The following is a 20168-nucleotide window of genomic DNA, read 5'->3' on the forward strand; positions in this document are numbered from 1 at the left end:
TCCACCCAAGTAGTCTGTCCTCCCATCCCCTGACCTTCACACATGGCCTGCCCCTGGTAGAGGCAGGCGGGTTGACGAGGGTGAGAGGATGGAGGGACAATCCACCCGGATGGAGAAGATCTGAATTCTTAGTTAATTTTTTTTTTTTTTGGTAATCAAATTCTTTCATGTCAAAGATACAACAAGGGTGAGACCTATTTTTGAATATTGTTAAAATGAATTAAAGATGAAACCACTTACATGGATGTACCCTCTAACATACAGTAGAGAGGTGTGAGGGAAGTGCAAACTCTTACCTTAGGACCAAGGTTTAAAGTATCAATATCGACTATTGTATTGGTCAAGTACTTTTAAGAGACGTATCGACTTGTGTTGATGAGTATTGTATTGTACTAACTCATTTATTTTAGTGCAATCTAGTAGCGAGACGGGTATCGATGTGTATTGTATTATTTGTATCTAGTATGGATGTGTATCAACTAGAATTGTATCGTTTCATACCATGGGGCATGAGATACTTTGACCTTGCCTGAGACAGACTTTTTTTTTTGGTGAACCAACATTCATTTCAAGGAATAGAAAAATGACAAGGTGTCAGAATTACAAAAATCCAACAATCAAGTAGTGGAATTTAGTCATCCCTGGCTTCCCAGCTAGAGAATGAGCAATAGTGTTGCATCCCCTAGATACAAAGTGAAACCTGCCTGAGACGGACTCGATTGAACCACCATTTCTTAGACGTATCTTTACCATGGGTCTCTTTGAAGATCTGGAACCCTTTTTCGAAATTGGGCAGAAGGTCTCAACGCGACTTGAAGCGCGCCCTCAAAAAGGAGAAGCGTATCCCAACTTAAATGGGGTCGCTCAAGCGGGGCGGTCCCGCAAGAAAGCACATCTCGAATTTAGGGTGGTTGAAACCCGCACCGGGTTTTTCGTTCAATTATTTCGTGAGGGAAGGCCGGGCGGGTGGGGGGACAGGTGAAATGGGATTGCAGCGGTAAGTTGATGTGGACGGAAATTAAACAAAATGGGGTGGGATTGGTGTTGCCGTTGAGCAGGAAAGGATTTAAGGGGTGGGGCAGATTTAAATGTTGGCACATTAAATGCTGTCAACAGTCAAGATCAAAATTCCACCGCTGAAATCTTGACCGCCTGTCTCACACAAAGGGAAACGGAGGGTCGAGATTTGCTTTTGATCATTGGCAGTGCAGCACACAATGCTACACTGAAGTTGAACCTCCAAGGGGTCGCCAGGGGCTGAGGTCGGGGAGTTGCAGCGCTAGAGGCTGAGGCCGGAGGTGGAAAGCAAGGAGGTCAAGACTCAAGACACAAGAAATGAGGCGAGATTCTCATCTAACCTGCAATTTTTAATACATTTTTAATCCCCAATTTCCATTTCCATTCGCTTGCATCGACAGCCTCGTCTTATCTTCCGCATACCACAACCGTCGCCTGCCACCACCTACCTGCGCCATTGTCACTCCTCTACAGCGCTCTTGGTCCCTTCAATGCCAGCCTCACCTGCATTCACACTCTTGGTCTCGGCATGAGGGTTTGGACATTTGATGCAAACTGATAGACCTCATCAGTTCTCCATTTCTTTTCTCTAACTATAAACTTGGTTCGGGCAAGATCTTTTTATCTTCTCAGCGACAGTTCTCACGCCATGGATTGACAGCAGTCTCCCATCCACGGCAGGCAGAGTCGTTGTCGAACCTAAACCATTGCCTTAAGGAGGATGATTGTTTTTGTTTTGTCGACTGCAGGTTGTGAAAATGAGTGTTAATGTGCGTATCAAGCTTTCAGCAGTAGTAGTGCTGCGACCATTCCTCAAGTGCACAGATTACCTTTACCACTGAAGCTTTATTCAGATAACTCCATTCCTATTGTGTGGTGAGAACACAGAGTACATAATTCTCCCAGATGAGAAGATGTTCCAGTCCACATCTTATTCACAACAACGTCCGTGGAGAGTCTCTGATCACAATATTCCTCCTCGGTATTGTCACGTGGGAATTGAAACAATGCCACCAAACTCAAATTTTGGCTTATGCCAATGGGGTATTAGTTTAGCGGTTAAAAACCCAAACTCCTATGGGAGGGAGCTCTGGGGTTAGCACCTGTCCGTACTTACATTAGTTATATCGAGTCTGGATCCTCACCCGTCGGGGGAGCACAGATGCTCCCCGACGGCTTCCCAACCACACAAACACGTGGGTGGGGCCCACAAGTAAAAAATACTTTTTGAAAAAAAAAATCAAAATTTTACCTGTGGGCCCCACGTGTTTGTATGGTTGGGAAGCCGTCGGGGAGCAGTCCCCCCGACGGGATGAGGATCCGAACTCAGTTATATCATCCTCTTTACATCAAAATCTCAACCATTTGCAGAAGAGTAAATACGCAGCACTGAAATTGAGCTGAACGTTCTTGGCATTGGAGAGAGCCATCAGTCCATAGCTTTTTTCCGCTTATCACCAGCCCCACTACAGAAATTAAGCCATTATCTTTCTTAGCAAAAAGGAAAAAGAAAACCATATGTAAACTTCCCAAAATATCCTTCACAACTTACTGAAAAAAAATACAGTAGTGGACAGAACAGGGGCATATGTCAGTGCGTTGATGTCACAAATATGTTCACATGTCTAAACCTTTTTTGTTGCAATCCTCTAAAGATGGTCGCACGATGGTAGGCTGAGATGAAGATTAACGGGGAGGCATAAAAATCATGTACTGTTGTAGCTACCATCTTCCACGGTAGAGGCAAATTTTCCAATTACAATCGCCGCTTTTTTTTTTTTTTTTATGTTTTTTTAGGATGAATAAATAATTCATACCCCGAAAAGGAAGAAGGCTGGAGTGGATAGGGTACATCAGGGAAGCTAATAACCGAGCCCAACAGAGGCCAACCGTTGCTATTCGCCTATTCCTCAAGAAACTCCAAATAACGTATTAGAACCGGCCCTTCCACCTAATTAAGATTTCATTGGTGTCCACTGTCCAGTAGAACGACTGCATCACCCCCTCGATCTCACGTCTCCCAACAATTAAGACGTTACGTTCAAATCCACCAGTAGAAGGTTCACCTCTCAGTAAAGAGACTGTAAATTCAAACCTTACCACCAACATATATAATATTTTTTTTTTTTTTGGTAATCGACATATATAATATTTCTATCCCCAACTTCTCTATCTATATATAAAAAAAAACGCCTTTCTAATAAAAAAATAATATCTTAATTAGCCGTCTGTCACCAATAACAGCCAATCCTGATCCCATGTTCTATTAACGCCAAATTGCAAGGGTTTACAGATCCAGTCTTGTGACGATTCCTATCTCCCTCGTAATCAGCCGAACCAGTTTAAGATCCCCAATCACCATCCAGATAGCTGTTAAGCCTGACAGACCCTGATTCCCTTCTAACTAAAAATGACTATCCTAGGTTTTAGGTTTTAGGTTTTGGTGTCGATTAAGAGTTTGGCGGTGACTCTTGATTTCGGCTTTAAAATCTATCATCCCCTTACCCCAAAAAAATAAAAAATCTATCATCCCGGTCCCCCTCTCTTTAAGTTCATATCGATGGCAAACTCTATTCAAAGAGGGCTAAATGCTACTCCACACAATAAGATTTAGATTCACAATAGAACCTAATAGAGAAGGTCTCATCTCTGATGCATTTTATTAGTACTCAGATATTTTCACCCCTAATTGTATGACAGAGAAACGTGAAATGAACACACACCTCTAGCTTGACGGGTAAAGACTCAAGACTCAAGACTCACCAAACAGGTGGAATGCGCAAGACCGTCATGTGAAACAACTCAAACCGTCAGATCAAAATTTTGACCAAAATTTCAGATCTGACAGTCCAAAAGTCCACTTGACAGTCATGCGCATTAAATTCGCTAGACGACCAGGTTCCTATAGTCCATGTCACGTCACTGATTCAATTAAGACATCAGAAATACCAGCAGACAGTTCGTTCTATCCAGGGGGGGAAGCTTACCATAAAGCTGAAGGCGTCATCATATACAAGAAACATCACTCCATCAATCCATTGGAACTGCAAACTTCCAACACGGGTGGGAGGGCGTTAGTCTCCACCAAAAGGCACATATTTCAGAAAGAATAGGTCAATACAGATACTCCAAGAAAGAACACCTGAAATTCCCATAATGAACCATACATAACAATCATTTGGCACTAACCTGTAAATTCAGCGAAACTCCTCATCATCCCATTCACCACTCTCACTGGCTCAAATCTATTTAGTGATTCCAGAAGGAATCAAGGGATTTTGAAGATCCCTACAGGGATCCCCATCTATTCCATCCCCTTCACCAGAAAGAAATTCACAGAGAGGAAATAGACAAGCATTAAAGAATTATAGGAAAGAAACCACATTCTAAGATATTGGCATTCAAAACATATGATATGGAATAGAAATCGTCTCAATGTGTACTTTCAGGAGAATGATGTATCCGACTTAAATTTACCAACTCACACTCAACTGACTTTGGCATCAAAGCCTCACACACCTCAGAACTATGAGAAAAACCGACAGGACCACAAGTAAGATCACCTAAACCCAGACTTTCCTCAGCACTATTGGCAAGAGGATTGACCCTAGGATAACTACCGTCATTCATTTCATCATCTTTTCCTGTAACCAATGGAGCAATTTTCAGGGAAGAGAAGGGATCCCCCACTGCTTCATCTGATTCCTCCTGACAAGTACTTCCAACTATCTCTACTTTATCATGATTGGATTTTGGTGACATTTCCTCTGATTTACCCTCACCAGGGATCAGTGCCAGCTCCTCTAACTGCTTGCCAGCTAGAGCTAAAGTCGAAACCTGTGTCTCATTTAAATTCTCCTCGCCGGAAGTTGTTAGTGGCTCCTCCACCTCCAATTGTTCTAACGTTGGAAGTGAATTCATAGCTTCCAATTCTTTGGAAGCTGGAACTGAACCCTCAACTTCCCCCTCATTAGAACCTGAAATAAGATGTTTAACCTCCTCGGTGGAAATTGGAAAATGTTCCAGTCCCTCACGAAAGGAAATATGCACATTTGGAGGTTCCGACTCGGGAGACCGCAAAGCATTTACTTTGGCTCTCATCCCTCCGCTCTCCTTGTAGAGGGTCATGGCTCTCTGCAGATTCAGAATCACAAAGTCAGAAGCACAATATATGTTTATAGCCATAAAGTAGCAGATAGATAAAGACTGGAAGAGATAAAATTTTCTACATTAAGAAATACAGAAGAAATAGATGACCATATGAATTTTCACTAACATTAATATACCTGAAAAACAGAATCCTTTATTGCAGGGAAAAGGGAAGCACTCAAGCTGGTACTATAAGAACTCACAACTGAACCCACCTGTTAAGAGGAGAGAGAAAAGACAGAACAGAAATAAATGAATCGAACTTGTTAAACCGAATAAATTAAAAAACATCAACAGAGGCAAACCTTTCTCAAAAATATCCTACCTCCAGATCTGCATACACATGTTTGGTAGCATCACCATCATCAGTAATCTTTTCTTCAACATCCAGTAAGCCCATACACCGGTCATACAAGTCTGGATGCGTAAGATCTGCTGAAATGTCCAACTTTGCAAGATAAACATGACAAAAATGAGTACCATCATTCCTTGATATTTTACAAGGCTCAGGAGTCTTCTCCTTTATAGTTTCTGGAGTAGTTTTAGGTGTCTCCTTTGGTGGAGGAGTGCTGCTGGTTCTCTTGACCTCAATGCTTTCAGCACGAGAACCAGGACGGTTCCTCTCATTCCGGGACCGCTGACCTGGCTGCCCACTCCAAAATTCTTCACCTGGAGCATGTGGGACATAATCCTCTTTCATGGATGCAGTGGACACCTCCACATTCATGTTACCATTTTGCCCTTTCCACATGTCAGCACCACTACTAATAAGGTGTCTGTTTTGATCCCAATCTGGCCTTGCATACATATGGGGATCATTCCCCAAGGCACCATTATTTACATCCCATCCACCCAAATGGGGTGGACAAGACTCATCAGCCGGATTCCGCCACCCAAATGGGCGCCCATGGCCAGAAAACCTATCAGCATCATGGATGTGGTAAGGAAGCCCCGCATGGTTTAATTCCATTGAAGGTCTAACACCAAAAATAGGTGCAGGAGGAAACTGCTGCATAACTGGATGAAAACCTCCTGGAGGCGGACCATGTGGGAAAGGAATGAAGCCGTTTGCTACTGGTGAAGACCAATTTTTTACCCCTTTCCAGGGGTTTCCTTGCCCTCGCACTACACTTGGTTCAGCAGCTCTCTTGAAGCGATTGGCAGGTTTACCTCTATTTTCTTCTTCAGATGAACCCAAAACTGAAGGACTGTCAACCCCAGCCCTGACTGGAGGGGGTGGAGGAAGAATGGATGGTGAGGTGCTGGGCAAGTGGCCCATTCTAGATGAAGTAACAGATACCGCGTCTCCTTCTGTCTGAGAATAGTCCTCAACTGTAGGCTTTTCCAAGGGTAACTCACGGCTCATCCTTTCTTCATTAGTGGAATAATCCCTACCACCTTTTGAACCAGAACTCCTACGTCCAGTATCTTCAACATCAAGGCTCCTCCTTGCACTAGTTTTGTCTGAGTATCTACGGTCCATACTTGTCGACGATGGAGACTTCTCCATTAAGAGCATAGGTGAGACCTGGTTATCTGATCTTGGGGACCTTTCACACAACGGTTCACCTAAATGGTTATTGTCCTTCTTGTCCAAGGACCGAGCCTCGAAGATTCTTTCCTGCACCGCAGAACCACTGCTGACATCCCTATTAGAAGTTCTGACAGTTGGACGCAATCTTTCTTCGGAGTCTCTGTGCCTTGTATCTGAGTGCTTAGAGCTATTCCTGACAACAGAAAACAGCGACATTATTATGATAATAGCATGGGTTGTTTCCCCTACCACAGAAAATCATATTGGATACATTTCTTGAAAATATGGTGCAGGGGGCTCTGCTCAGGGCAGCCGCAAGATCGCATAATTGCAACCTAGTGGTCGTAAGATCCAATCTGGAACCAGCCTCCCTGAGGAACAGGGTAAGGCTGCATACATGATGACCCTTCCCAGATCCCATATTGGGGAGCCTCATGTACTGGGAAAGCACCTTTTTTGTCCCAAACATATTGAATTTCTCTAGGACATCTTCAGCATTGAAAGGAAGCCACTCAAATTAAACACCTTTGAGTCACAACCATAATAGCCCATCAAACCAGATCCAATACAGGTAAAATGCATTGTCAACCCCATTCGCAACTTGAGAACTATTTGGGAAACCTCAAAGCTACTGAAGGATAAAAACCATAAGAAAGATAACTAATTGAAAGCAAAAATATATTTAGCCACATATATCATTTCAATGATCTCCATTTTCTCTAACAAAAAACTAGCTTTCATGAATTCATGATTAATCAATATCTACTTAAGGTTGATTCTTATGCCTGTCCCTAGTATCATATCTATGACACTGATGTTACATCCATCATGATCATCTGACAGCCTACCAACTATTTGGTTGATAATCAAAAACCTGTGGTGGTTGTCCGCCCAAAGCTGGCGAAACATGCTTAACCACCTCCCTCATGTTTCCAAAGAAACGTTAAGTGCTACAAATAAAATAATAAGGAAAATTCAATACACCAAAATTAATGATGAGGGAGAGAAAGGTACCTATCTTGATCTTTGGCACCATGAGAACTGGATCTTGGGGAGCTCTTCCGTCTGCTATTGGTCACACTGGAGTCATCCACATGGCGTGATTGGGACCTTCCCCCTTCAGCAATTGACTCTGCTTTACTACTACTTGATTTCTTCTCCACAGCGGAACGATGCTCCTTGGAACTACGAGACTTGACATCAGTATGGTCCTCATTCTCATCAGAAGATCTCTTCTTCCCTTTGCTATCTTTATACCTTGATCCCCGATCATCAAGGTATGAATTGCCACCATTATCACTGTCACAAGGCTTAGATTTCTTATGACGATCACTATCATCCCTTGAATGCTTAGGATCAGACCTGCTGTTAGTTTGATCTCTGCTGGAGCGCTCATCTTTGTACTTATCATCTCGCTGCTTGCGATCCCTATCTGGTTCCTCATGGTACTTATCTCTGTACCTCACATCTTTATGTGTTTCATCTTTATATTTTACATTCTTGGCATTATCATCTCGGGAAGACGTCCTTTTTTCATTACTATCCTTAACATTTTCTGGATATTTATCCTTGTCACAAGAGCTGTCTCTCCTCCGCCTGATCCGTTTCTCAAGTTCTTTCTCGAGTTCAAGATTCCGTAATTCATCTTGAATTTGCCACTCTGTGGAGAAAGCCAAAAGGGGGAAGAAAAAAAATTCAGACGTGAACATCTCCAACATGAAAAAATTAAGAACTCAATAGGTGATACATGACAATACCAATACTCAAAAAATTGGGTGGGAAAATAATTGGATATAACAAGCTAAATTACATGTGTCAGATTGGAGCATCTGTTTGAGAGGAAATGAAACTGTAAGAAAGCAGAAGCCATCCCCGGAAACCCAGAAAAATAAAAAAAGGCAGAAGCCATCAAACAATATTTGTAAACATTACAAGTGCCATAATGATCTTCAAATGAGTTCAACTTTTTTCACCTGGTTCTGCAACCAACTATGCAAAGACAGAACATGGTAACTTCTGTTACCAGGGACTTCCAAAAAATGCAGCACCAGATGTGGGAACCAGGACAAAGAATGAACAGAGTAAAAATATAGTCTAATATTTCACTGAAAAAGAAAAGTATTTTGGTGTTCATTTCTACATGTTTTACAGACCGGTATGTTTCACCAGTTCAACTAAACTGAGGCTTCAAGAGTGTCAGTTTATGGAAAGAACTGAAGAAAGTAACACAGCCCACCCACCCTTAAGGTGAGGGGAAATGAAAGGACTTGAGATTAGGAGCTTGGTAATCTCACTCAAAAGCAATGACAGGATAATCTTGGGTTCCCAACCTTCAGTAGATGTACTAAATCATAACCATGTGGTTGCAAGTTAATGAGATGAAATAAGGGAAAAGGAGATACCATCCATGAGTCCATTTGGAAGTGAGTTGCAGAGACAATAACTTTCTTAACATATGATGGAATGATGCAACAGTATCCCAATTATTAACACCTTAATTCATAACCAATTTCCGAAGAGGAATGAGTTTATCTGATGGCTAAACCAACTCAGCAATGCTCAAATGTAGCACATTGTTTATGAACTCTTGAAAAAACATGACAAAAAAATATGGATGATCATCAGGCTTGCCCCCTCAACTTTAGTCTAGGCACATAGAAAGCATCATGAGACGCCTATGTCTAGAAAACATTATTATGATCAACTATATTCTAGACAATGGAATATCCAGCATAAATATGTTGGATCAGAATCTCTTGACGCAATAAATAAATAAATCAAATCAAATTAGTGAGCAATAGCCATTATATGAAAATGTGGAATATTTTTTTTCCTTTGGGTCAGTATTAGAAGTTAGGATGCTACTAGGGGTTACTTAAATAAGCTTGCTGATGCAGTTAAGGTTGTCCAATTGGGATATCCATGACTAAAAAGATTTTACATTGGCACATGACTGGATTATATATAGCAAGATAGACTACTGTTCTGAGTTTATTTACTTCAGTTAGACTTTTAGAGTGATTAAGAGTCCTCCTAAGATTCAAAATTAGATATTTAAAAGGTCTGCGTATGTAATACACCCCCCCCCCTTCTAATAAAATTAAAGATGACTTGAGTAAAGAACATGAGTTTTTTTCTAAAAGTTCTGGTGCCACTGAGCATACAGAATTGACATCCCAAACTTGTTTTTTTCTCTTCTTTTCTAGAATCTCAGCTCTCTTCCCCCGCCCCTTCCATCAATCAGATTTCTCCACCCTAATGCAGTAGCAATCTCTGACAATTTAAACCCTAGATTCACTCTTCTTGTTTTCAGAAAACCAGCCCTCACTTGCAGGTAGATCAATTCGAGCACACTTGCTGCCCAAACCTTCACTACCCCCCCCCCAAAAAAAAAAAAAAGGGGGGGGGGGGGGGGAGAAGAAGAAGAAGGGGGAAAAGCTTAACCTAAACCCTACCATTAAAATTTTCAACCAGTGGACTACCGTCCATTAAAAAAAAAGGTCCAAACAGATTCAGAGTTATGATAGTGATACACTTATTGAAGACTTAAAAACAGATTCGAGCACTTAAAAGAGAAGGCCTAAACCAATCCTTAACCTATAAGGTACACAAACTGACTACGAAAATAAAACAACGAAAGAAACCAACTCAGAATAGGACTTTTCAACTAATAAGAAAAACCTTGATTCCTACTTGTAACCGTATGTTAGGCTTATTAAAGTGGTGCGCTACAAAGAAAACTCGTGGGACAAAGGCCCAACACGGACACAAACAAACCCAATAGAATAAGCCCTTTAGGAAACTTATCTACATCACCTCAAGTCTACTTGTTTACAAATTCCTTGGCTGGCTTAGTAGTTAGCGGGTATAAGGCCTTATTCATCGGGTGGACTTAGATACAGCATCAAGTAAAGTTTTAGCAATGCAATAAAGATTGTAACTTGCTATTACATATAAAATGGGACAAAAACTAAAACCTCATGGTAAACTTTATACATTTCAACTCTACGAATTGAGTTGGTAGCACTGTTCCTACTTGATCACCTCCATACATAGTTGTCAATACGACCCAAGGCGTTGAAGGGTAGCCAGGCGCTAAGGAACTAGGCATCCAGCAAGGTGCCACAGCAAGCATTAAATGTAATATACAAATAATAGTTTTGTATAATTATGCTTACAGGCAACACAGAGACAAATTATGCTAAGAAACTAACATATACTAAACAAAGCATAAATACAATATAACATATTCATCAAAAATGAAGCAGTAACATAAATAAACGTAACATAAAGTGTATACCCAAAAAAATCCTATAAAATTATAAGATGTTACCTAGGCTTCCAACACATGGCCTTTCTTGCATCAAACAAGACATGTTGTCATCTTGGACCCAAGAAGGCACCTGGATGTGTAGGCATCACCACCACCACTCAAACTTGAAACACGTGGCTTTGAGACATAATAAATCCAACCATGTTAACATCATCAAGCATCCACAGACCAACCAAATGAATACTTTCTCAAATTTTGTCCCAACAATATTTCAAACAGATAGACTTGTGTCACATAATGACAAAACATGAATGTGGAAATGGTTGGACATCCCTTTGCTCATGCTAATGACGTTCTTTCATCAAAAAATAAACATGCATCTACTAGAAGTCTTCCCATGATCCCATATTTCAAAATGGTCCCAATCTGATGTGCTCCCTTCCCATACTTTGTTTTGAAATAGATCTCTATAAACCAATTATTTATACAGCCAAATACATAAATGTGTAAGTGTGGACTAAATTTGACATAATAGCAGCATTTTTCATGGATTAAATGGACAAAGGTGTCATGGTTAAGTTTTTAGTAAAGGATTCACATCAAACAATTGGTTAACTGGATAGATTAATTGGACGGCCAAAAGCTAAGGTCCAGATATAATGACCCCTCCTCTTTCCTTAATAGTGCTTCAGCTGCATTGAAATTTAATCTATAAACTATTATAGGCTGAAGCCAATAAGGCCACAGCACAACACAGCGTTAATTCAGAATCAAATACCTAAACAGTCCCAATAATGTGCTGCACCACCAATGAGGAATCAAAAACTTTCTTTCTTGAATATATTCAAATGTTTCTCCAAGTCTTGTGACCCATCAAACACATAGGCACGCATCTAGTACATAATTTCAGGGGGTACCATGTCCCATACTAGCCCATGAATAATAATAGCCCTAAGATGCTAGCCCCCAATTTTATCTTGAGGTCACATCTCACTTCCTCTCTAACAGACAGGATCACCAAAGGTGCGATTAGTTTCTAATCAATCAATCAATCAATATCAATAAAAGGGAAATACGAAAAGAGCCCAGTTTAAAACTTTCCATAACAAAAATCTGCTAAATGACCTTGCAAAACGACATCTCAAAGCATGTCACAAAAGAAACTCCTTTCCGGGATGAATTCTCCAAGCAAATCAACAATGGCTTGATCATAATAATCCTGGCATGGCTACAAGAACCTACGTATCTCATGTAAAAAATATACGAGCTTCATTGCCCACACAAGGAAGTTATCCTCTGGGCTGAGGGATTCACAGCCATCTAGTCTTCCTTTGAATTCCTTTCTGTGTATGTGTGTGTGGCGAAGCATATGAAAGAAAACATTTCACAGCCACCAAATGTTCCACTACGTTCACCATGAGGAAAACGAAAAACGCACACACACTCTAACCCCCCCCAAAGAGGTTCCTTGAATCATGAGAATATATATAGGCAAGTGAATTACTCAACTAATGATGCCATGGCAAATTGGCCAAAAAAAAATGCCATGGCAAAAGAGTTGCTCTAATATACCAAGGCAATGAATTATTACAATGGGACAACCAACCAGCAAATATCAAACCCGGAAACTAAATTTTAAGGTCTCCCTCTCCGGCTCAACCACCAAGAGGGGGGGACGGATGTTGGGGAAATAATAGTATTACTGATTTTCTGTCAGATCATACTGTTGTACTGCTTTGAAAAACCTTTCGGATACTACAATATCCCTAATCCAACTTCAAACTTTCATATATTCTAGTGGTGATTTTCTGACCAAAACAGTGTCTAATCCTACACTTCTATATCACTTATCTTGAAAACTAATTGCAGAAAAGACTCTTAATCAGATTCCCAACTACTAAAGTCGCCAGAAACACATTTTTGTAGATTATTATAAACTTAGAAAAGTACCTAGCACTGTATCTCTTTGTTAACTTCCCCCATACAACCACGAAGAAGCAGTGCTTAGTCAAAAGCAGCAACATAATAAACCCTCTTCTGGTTAACCATTTGATAGAATTCATAACAATGATCAGTTACCTTACCCGAATTTTCTACTTCTGGCTTCACTGGGCGTTCTTCTTCAAAACTACCAGATTGAGATCCGTGCTTCCTACTAACTTCACTCGCAATCACGGTATCAGTCGATTTCTCACGTCTACCATCTTGAGCCTTTCTGTCTTTCTCTGCTATTCGCTCCTTCTCCTTCACATCCTTGTACTGATAAGCTTCTTTCCGACTGGAATCTTTATCCGGTTTGTGCTTCGAGTCAGCCTTACTACTAGTCCTTTTCACTTCATCGCTCTCCACCGATACACCCACCATCTCGTCCTTTCTATCGCTCGAACTCTCATTCCTTCGGCTAGACTTACTCTTCGAATCAACATAAACCTTTGACTTTGGGACTTTCTCAGGCTCCTGCCGCAAAGCATCCCCTTTCATTTCCTTATGCTTGACTAAACTTTCTCCTCGCTCATCCTCGCCGCCGTTCCACCGATCAGTGACAGTTACATCGCCTCTATCCTTTCGCCTCTTCGAAGAAACATAACCGTCAGATAAATCACCATTACCAGGACCAAGCAGATCTTTAGCATCCTGCGACTGTGAAGCAAGTTTTCGTTTCTCACCGGACGCTGAGTCTCTAGAAACCCTAACGGCAGCTTCTTCCCTATCCTTCCTATCTTTCAAATTCCTATCTTCTTCAGAGTCCGAATATTCTCTTGCATCTTTCGAACTGTGCTTATGTTGCTTGTGAGATTTGTGTCTTGAACTGCGCGGCATGACGATAACGTATCAAAGGCCGTGGCAATTACAGAGCTTGAAAAAGAAAACCCTAATTTCAATAACTGTAACAAAATCAAACCCTTCCTTGCACCCGACGTTGATCTTCGATTAAACCTTCAAATGTGTTGCCGCTCCAACACATAACCTGAGATCGACAATGACCTGACGGAAAAGCGGCCGAAATTCCGGCAATTTTTCTCCCGGCTAAAAAATAAATCTTCTACAGTACTTCACTGAAGATATTAAAAATAAAAGTGAGTGATTCTCGCAACGTCGATGACGAGTAAGAAAAATCGCGAGAAGTTGAGCGGCAAAGGTAATCCAGGAATAGAAATGCCGAGGTTTTGTGAAGGTATAATGGAGTCGAGACGAGGGAGACCTTCTTCGAAAATTAGGGGAAAATGTGATTCCCGGCCGTCTGGAGAATGCGGATAATTCCTCGCTTTTGACGGAAATACCCTCGTTAATTTTAGATATGACGTACAGTCAGAAAAGTTGGCTCTTAAGCGCTCCACGTGTTAATTTCTTCAGACGAGCAGTCGGTGCCGGGGTGCGGCCGCGTACCATAGTTAAACTCAGAAACTTTATATTTTTAGATTTTTTACGTGTATGTATTACTTTTTTTTTTTTAGTAGATGGTGTATGTATTAGTTGAACATAAGCTAATATTGGGTCTTCTTTGTACAATAAATTACGTTTTGATTCGAAAGCAATTAACACTGTTTGAGACCTGTTAAGTTTAATTGTAAAATGACTAAATTATCCCTCTATCCGGTGAGATAAAAAAGATTGGCGATGGATGTTTTCGATGATTTTGAATCTGTGTCTTAAAAAAAATGAATTCATAGAAAAAGTAAATGTACGTGAACAGACTATTTGATAATCACGAAAAACATATATTTGATGTTTCTGAAATCCAAAACTTTAAAAAGAAATCCATATGATAAAGCGTCTAAAATTTTGTCTTGGGACTTGGGAGGTATCCCACTGGCTCATCATATATGATAAATCCATTCATAGAGAAATCATACAAGACTCTATATGTGGGACTTGGAAAAGGATTTTTCTTTTGATAATTATGAAGGTTTATCTTATTTGGGTTGAAAATTATTTCCTTGAAATACTCAAATTTTAATTTGCAAATAACTATTTAATTAGGGATCTCGAGTTCAAATCCAGAGACATTTCGTTCAGTTCAAATGACTCAAACCGCTCTCCTTTCTCTATGTTTTGAATACTAAGTTTGATTCGTCAAAGAAAGCCTGTAACTTTGGTTGATTGGTAGAACACATAGATGACGATTTTTATCAAGGAGGATTTCAAAACAATAGCGGTAACACACAATAGCATTATCGTGGATATAGATAGATTGTCTAAGTCATTGGTGCTTGTTGAAGTAGGATGGAAGTGGGGAATAGTAGGGAGGCTTTGGAGAGGGGTATTTTGGTTATTTTACAAACAAATTTAACATTTTTTAAATAGTGTTAGTTATTTTGGGATTCAGACGTAGTTTATTGTACTAAGAGGATCCAACATTAGTTTACGCTCTACTAAGAAGACCAACATGTAAAAAAAATGTTTATATTTTTTGAGAAAAATTCAGCACCACCCCTAAGTTACATACTAAAATTAATGTCATTCCTTAATTTATTTAATCTATCAATCAAACCCCTGTAAAGTTGAAAAATGTATAAAAAAAAAAAAAACTCTTATCATGAAGAAATCAGGAAGTAATTTAAATATTTCAAAATATATATAATAAAATAAAAATAAAAGAAAAAATCATGTTTGACTTTCTTTTTTTTTTTGTCTCCCTCTACCTTTTTCGACTACTTCCTCTCTCAGTCATAAATTCTTGAAAAGTTTAGAAGATATGCATAATGAATAGTCTTTTTAAACTAAGGGTGTGGGTATTGAAAATAGATAAGTAAAAACTAACTCAATTTATTTATGAGAATCCTATTAGGTCTGTTCATTACATGAATCTAGGGATTTGAAATGAAATAGGATTCCAAATCTATGGATTTATGGTTCAGAAAATTAACTGTTTGGCTAGCCTCAAATTTATCTAAGTTTGTAGAGTTCAGTCGGGTTATTCCGCGTGAATCCACAAACTTCATCCATTTTATACTTAATAGTGGAATCCATTGATTTTATCCAATACCCAAAAATGACTTAATTAATGTTTTTAGTCAAACAAGTGAAATTATAGATTTCATGAATTTAGGGATTTTTTACAATCAAACAATTATAAATATCCGATTCATGAATCCAAAGATTTGAAAAATCGCTGCATTTAGATAACCAAACAGGTCCAACGGTTAAACCTAAAAGGCTTGTGCATTATTGTTCAGTTCTTTCCAAATTTTCATTCCAACCATGTCATTTGCTGAACTAACTTAACGGTTGACCTTGAATCAACAGCCCTCAAAAAAATTATAGGCAATATTAAGTATTTGCAAGAAGTGATAGTACTACTTCTTTTCTTTTATTTTCTCTTCATTTTTTTTTTTCTTTTTTACAATTTTGCTTTAGAGATTTGGAGATGTTCTGAAGCTGTTGCTATGACAGATCCCTTTGTGGGTGCTAATTCAATGGGTGAGTTTTCTTCTTCTCCTACAAGTTTATGCTTTTTTGGTTTATCTGTTGAGATTTTGTTGTAGTATAACATATAATGCATAATAGAATTATACTTAAAAATCTAGAATTCGTTTCAATGTTTCCGTTGTTGCAGACCGTGGTGGAGAGGCTATGGAGAAAAGAAAATCTCGAAAAAATATATAAAGGGGAAGACGTGGAAGAAGCATATGTCAATGGCACTCATAGATCGATGCATGGTCCATCCTGTTATTCCTAAGCTAAACTTACTAATGATTCTTTATGTTGTGTCATTGGCCCTAACCTCTATGAGACTTACTAGAAGATGAGAATGAGGAGACAAAAAGTACTAGTAGATCCAAAGGAGAGACTTTAATTAATAAAAGGAACATCGACTAGAAGGCGTGCGAAAAAATGAATACAAAATTGTAAGACAATTAAACCCAAAGTTTCAACTAAAACAAAAAACATGAAATAAGTTTTCTTTTCTCCTTGTTGGTTTTTGTTTTATTTTATTTATTAATTGTTAAGCAGAAGAGAAAAATTTAAATCAAACAAACAAAATGTTTTCTTTTGCAAAAAGATCTGTCAAATAATTAATATGCTTTTACAACATTAATTACAAGCATTGTAGAAGAACGTGAGATAATATCTTTGAATGATTGATCAATTCAAGGGAAAAAGAGAAAGGACAAGTTAGTTATAGTACTTTCCAAAATACTTAAAATCATCACCACGTTTCTTCTTTTCTGTTTGTTCTTCTCAAACTAAGTTGTCGGCAATTGAGAGGCTTCATTTTTCCCCCGTAAATATCATATATTTATTATACATATGATATGTTTTTATATTTTTTATTAAAAAAAGAAAATAGTACATGCTTGTATGCCATAAGAAGATGGTTGTCTGAATGGTAGTCATGAGTGAATGTATAGTTCTACAGCCAAATTTTATTTTTCATAGATGTCCTCTTATGAACTATAACTGTTTAGTTCTATAAATAATTTTGAAAAATCTCAGACAAAGAGAGAGTACCTCTAGCAGTCTCCAGTGGTTGCAATAATTTATTTCTCTATCATCAAATGTTCGTTGAATGTCAGTTTCTTAAGGCCATATTAAGTAAGATGATTGTTTACCAAAAAAAAAATTAAGTAAGATGATTGTACCTTAGTCTACTTCAGCAGTTATGAAACTTCTGTGATTTGAATTTTTCAAAGGGGTGATAATTTTCACAGCAAATTCTAAAGGGTTTATCAGGTCAGGGATTTTTTATCATGTTTGGTTGATTACTTCTTCAAGATATTCAAGGTTACCATTGTAGATAACTGAACCTGAAGATTTCTGTAACTAGGTTGATGGGTAGTTTTAATGAAGAAGAATTAGGCTTTCACGCATTAATTCCTTATGAGTTTCTATTATCATTCTACTGTTTGAATGAGGAAAAATAAATAAAATCTTATCTTATTGATTTGTTTTTTTTGGTATGGATTCTTCATCAGCTTTTGCCATCTGCCAGTTTGCTGCTCATTCTACTGGTGTATGGAGTCACTATGGACTCTTCAAATATGTTGTTTGCCAGTTACCATTGACACCTGGACGTAAGTTGCACATATTCTTTAAATAAGGGTTTTTTTTCTTTTTCTTTCTAATCTTGTAAACTGGATAAAAATCTGGCAAAGCATAGCATTGAATAGTTCATAAGCACAAAGAAGGTGCACAGCAGAACCATGGCGTTACGTTGCACATACATGGGAGAGTCCACTGTTACATGGAAGAACTGATCAATTTTTAGATTGAAATTCTACATTTTATAATGTGTTCGAAGTTCATTTGTATTAATGAGCCAACTGTAATCATTCAAGACTACAAAGGATGGATATATTCATTGTCAACCCACTGGTGAGCCCTATTCATTTACTGTATTCTGGATCATCAAATATTCACAGTTATCATATAGCAGGTCCAAGACCAAAGCAGAAAGTTACTGTCCAGGATTTTTTTTTCTTTTCTTCCAACTGAGAGGTTTTCTTTTCGAAAATGGACAGTCGAGCGTTTGCTGCAGGTGCTTGCGCAGCACCCAAGCAATTTCCGGGTAAGAAAGGGGTGGGGTGGTTGTGATAGTACTGAACTTCACTCGCTTTGTTGTCAAGCTCAACTCTGAACCATCAACTGGGCCCAATGATCTAGTTATGAGTAGTCATTCCTTCACAGAGATTCATAATCTGAAAAGCTGAGGTTCACATATGAAATCTACAAAAAGCAAGGAACAGTATGAACCAGTGAGAATATAAAGTTGCAGCTTGGATTTTGAAATGGAAAGAGACCTCGAAAATCAGAGACGAAACAATAGTTAAATCAAATTTTAGGAATGGTGTTTTCCAAAATCAGAGAAAAGGAACCTACCTACTGAGGTTCCTTTGAATTTAAAATTTCATTTCACTTGCAGTTACATATTGTTGGGAGAAATTTGTTTGATTGTTCTCAGGTCTCTATTCTGTGTGCATGTTTTTTTGGTTCTCGATATCATTTCAGCAGTGCCTATTGAGAAAAATGATTTTCCCCATGCAATTCATGCATTCTTGCTTGTTAAGATTGAAAACTATAAGCATGCCTCATGAGTTTGTTTGTGCTTGCTTCTTTAGTTCTGTCATGTTTCAGATTTTATTTCAGTAATTTTTATAAATTGAAGTGGCTAAAGTGTTGACTTTCGATGTAAGGTACATGGTGTTTTTTTTTTTTTTTTTTTTTTTTTTTTTTTTTTTTAAGAAATTAGAAATCTTCATTTATAAACTTTGAAGGAAATACAGACACATAAAAAAAAAAAAATCAAGAAATATAAAAGATAGATGTATGAAAACACAAGATTCGATCTGAACCATGGAGTGGAAAGTGACTAAATGTGGAACATGTAATAAACAAGGTCATCCAAGCTAAGAAATGAGTCAAACACAATAAATCTTTAGAATAAAAATTGTAACAACCACAATTACCCACAAGGAATACGACAATTGTATCCATCATGTAAGGTACGTATATCTCATAGCACAGCAAATGGCGCTAGAAACAATACAAATATGAATGAAATTGTAAATGGGAAACAATAACAACAAATGCAAGAGAACAATGCTTATTTAGAATGGGGTGGAACATGAAAATTCTGAAAACAAGGCCAACTGTATAGAAATGGCATTTCAAATGTCCAGCCAGAACTATGGGTTCAAGTATAAATTTAATATTCAGTGTTGAACTGAATCATGTGAAGAAACAAATTTAATATTTGGCGTTTCACTATGACAGGAATGAATATTCCATATACACATGAAAAAATAAGAACTAAAATTTCCCCCCGGCGGGGTACTCTATAGTAAAGAAGTCAAATGAGATGTCAAAGGTGGTATGTTAAAGCGGTTAAAGACCCAACTTAAGTCAAATGAGAACCATGTACGTGCCCTACGTACCACCATCAATAACAGTTATTGTATGACGTTTTGAAGCTATAATTTTACTTGCCTTATTCTTTGTAGACTCAAACCATGTAGTATATGATGATGAAGGTGAAACCATGAAACCTCCGTGGCCATTAATGTTGACAAGAGGGAAGTTTTCCCAGTTATTGTTGAACACAGGTAAACCATATCATGTGTGTACACAGGAAACAATTGAAGAGAGCAACAATGTAAAGGAGACATGAGTACACAGATTCTATAGCTTTGGTGGAGAAACCATGTCACCTCATTATATATAAGAAAGAAACAAAAAGCCCGAAAAATTGGAACT

General features: G+C 38.5%; 1 protein-coding gene across 2 annotated transcripts; it reads right to left on the reverse strand.

Annotated features, from left to right (window-relative positions):
* Window positions 1–3455: 3455 nt before the first annotated feature.
* Window positions 3456–14205, reverse strand: LOC149014124 (LOW protein: zinc finger CCCH domain protein). Of its 2 annotated transcripts, none has more exons than XM_089158426.1 (5): window positions 13058–14205; window positions 7715–8360; window positions 5492–6887; window positions 5304–5381; window positions 3456–5151 (listed from the first exon to the last, which is right to left on the reverse strand). In XM_089158426.1, the coding sequence occupies exons 1-5, from the start codon at window positions 13791–13793 to the stop codon at window positions 4450–4452; spliced, it is 3558 nt and encodes a 1185-aa protein (XP_089014552.1). In that variant the 5' UTR covers window positions 13794–14205; the 3' UTR covers window positions 3456–4449. The 2 variants fall into 2 exon arrangements, with proteins under 2 accessions (XP_089014552.1, XP_089014551.1); XM_089158425.1 differs by having other exon boundaries at window positions 5492–6893.
* Between the last annotated feature and the right edge of the window lie 5963 nt (window positions 14206–20168).

Source organism: Hakea prostrata, chromosome 6 (assembly GCF_041222555.1).
Source record: "Hakea prostrata isolate BN-2017 chromosome 6, UWA_Hpros_2, whole genome shotgun sequence".
In the NCBI taxonomy this organism is placed as follows: domain Eukaryota; kingdom Viridiplantae; phylum Streptophyta; class Magnoliopsida; order Proteales; family Proteaceae; genus Hakea; species Hakea prostrata.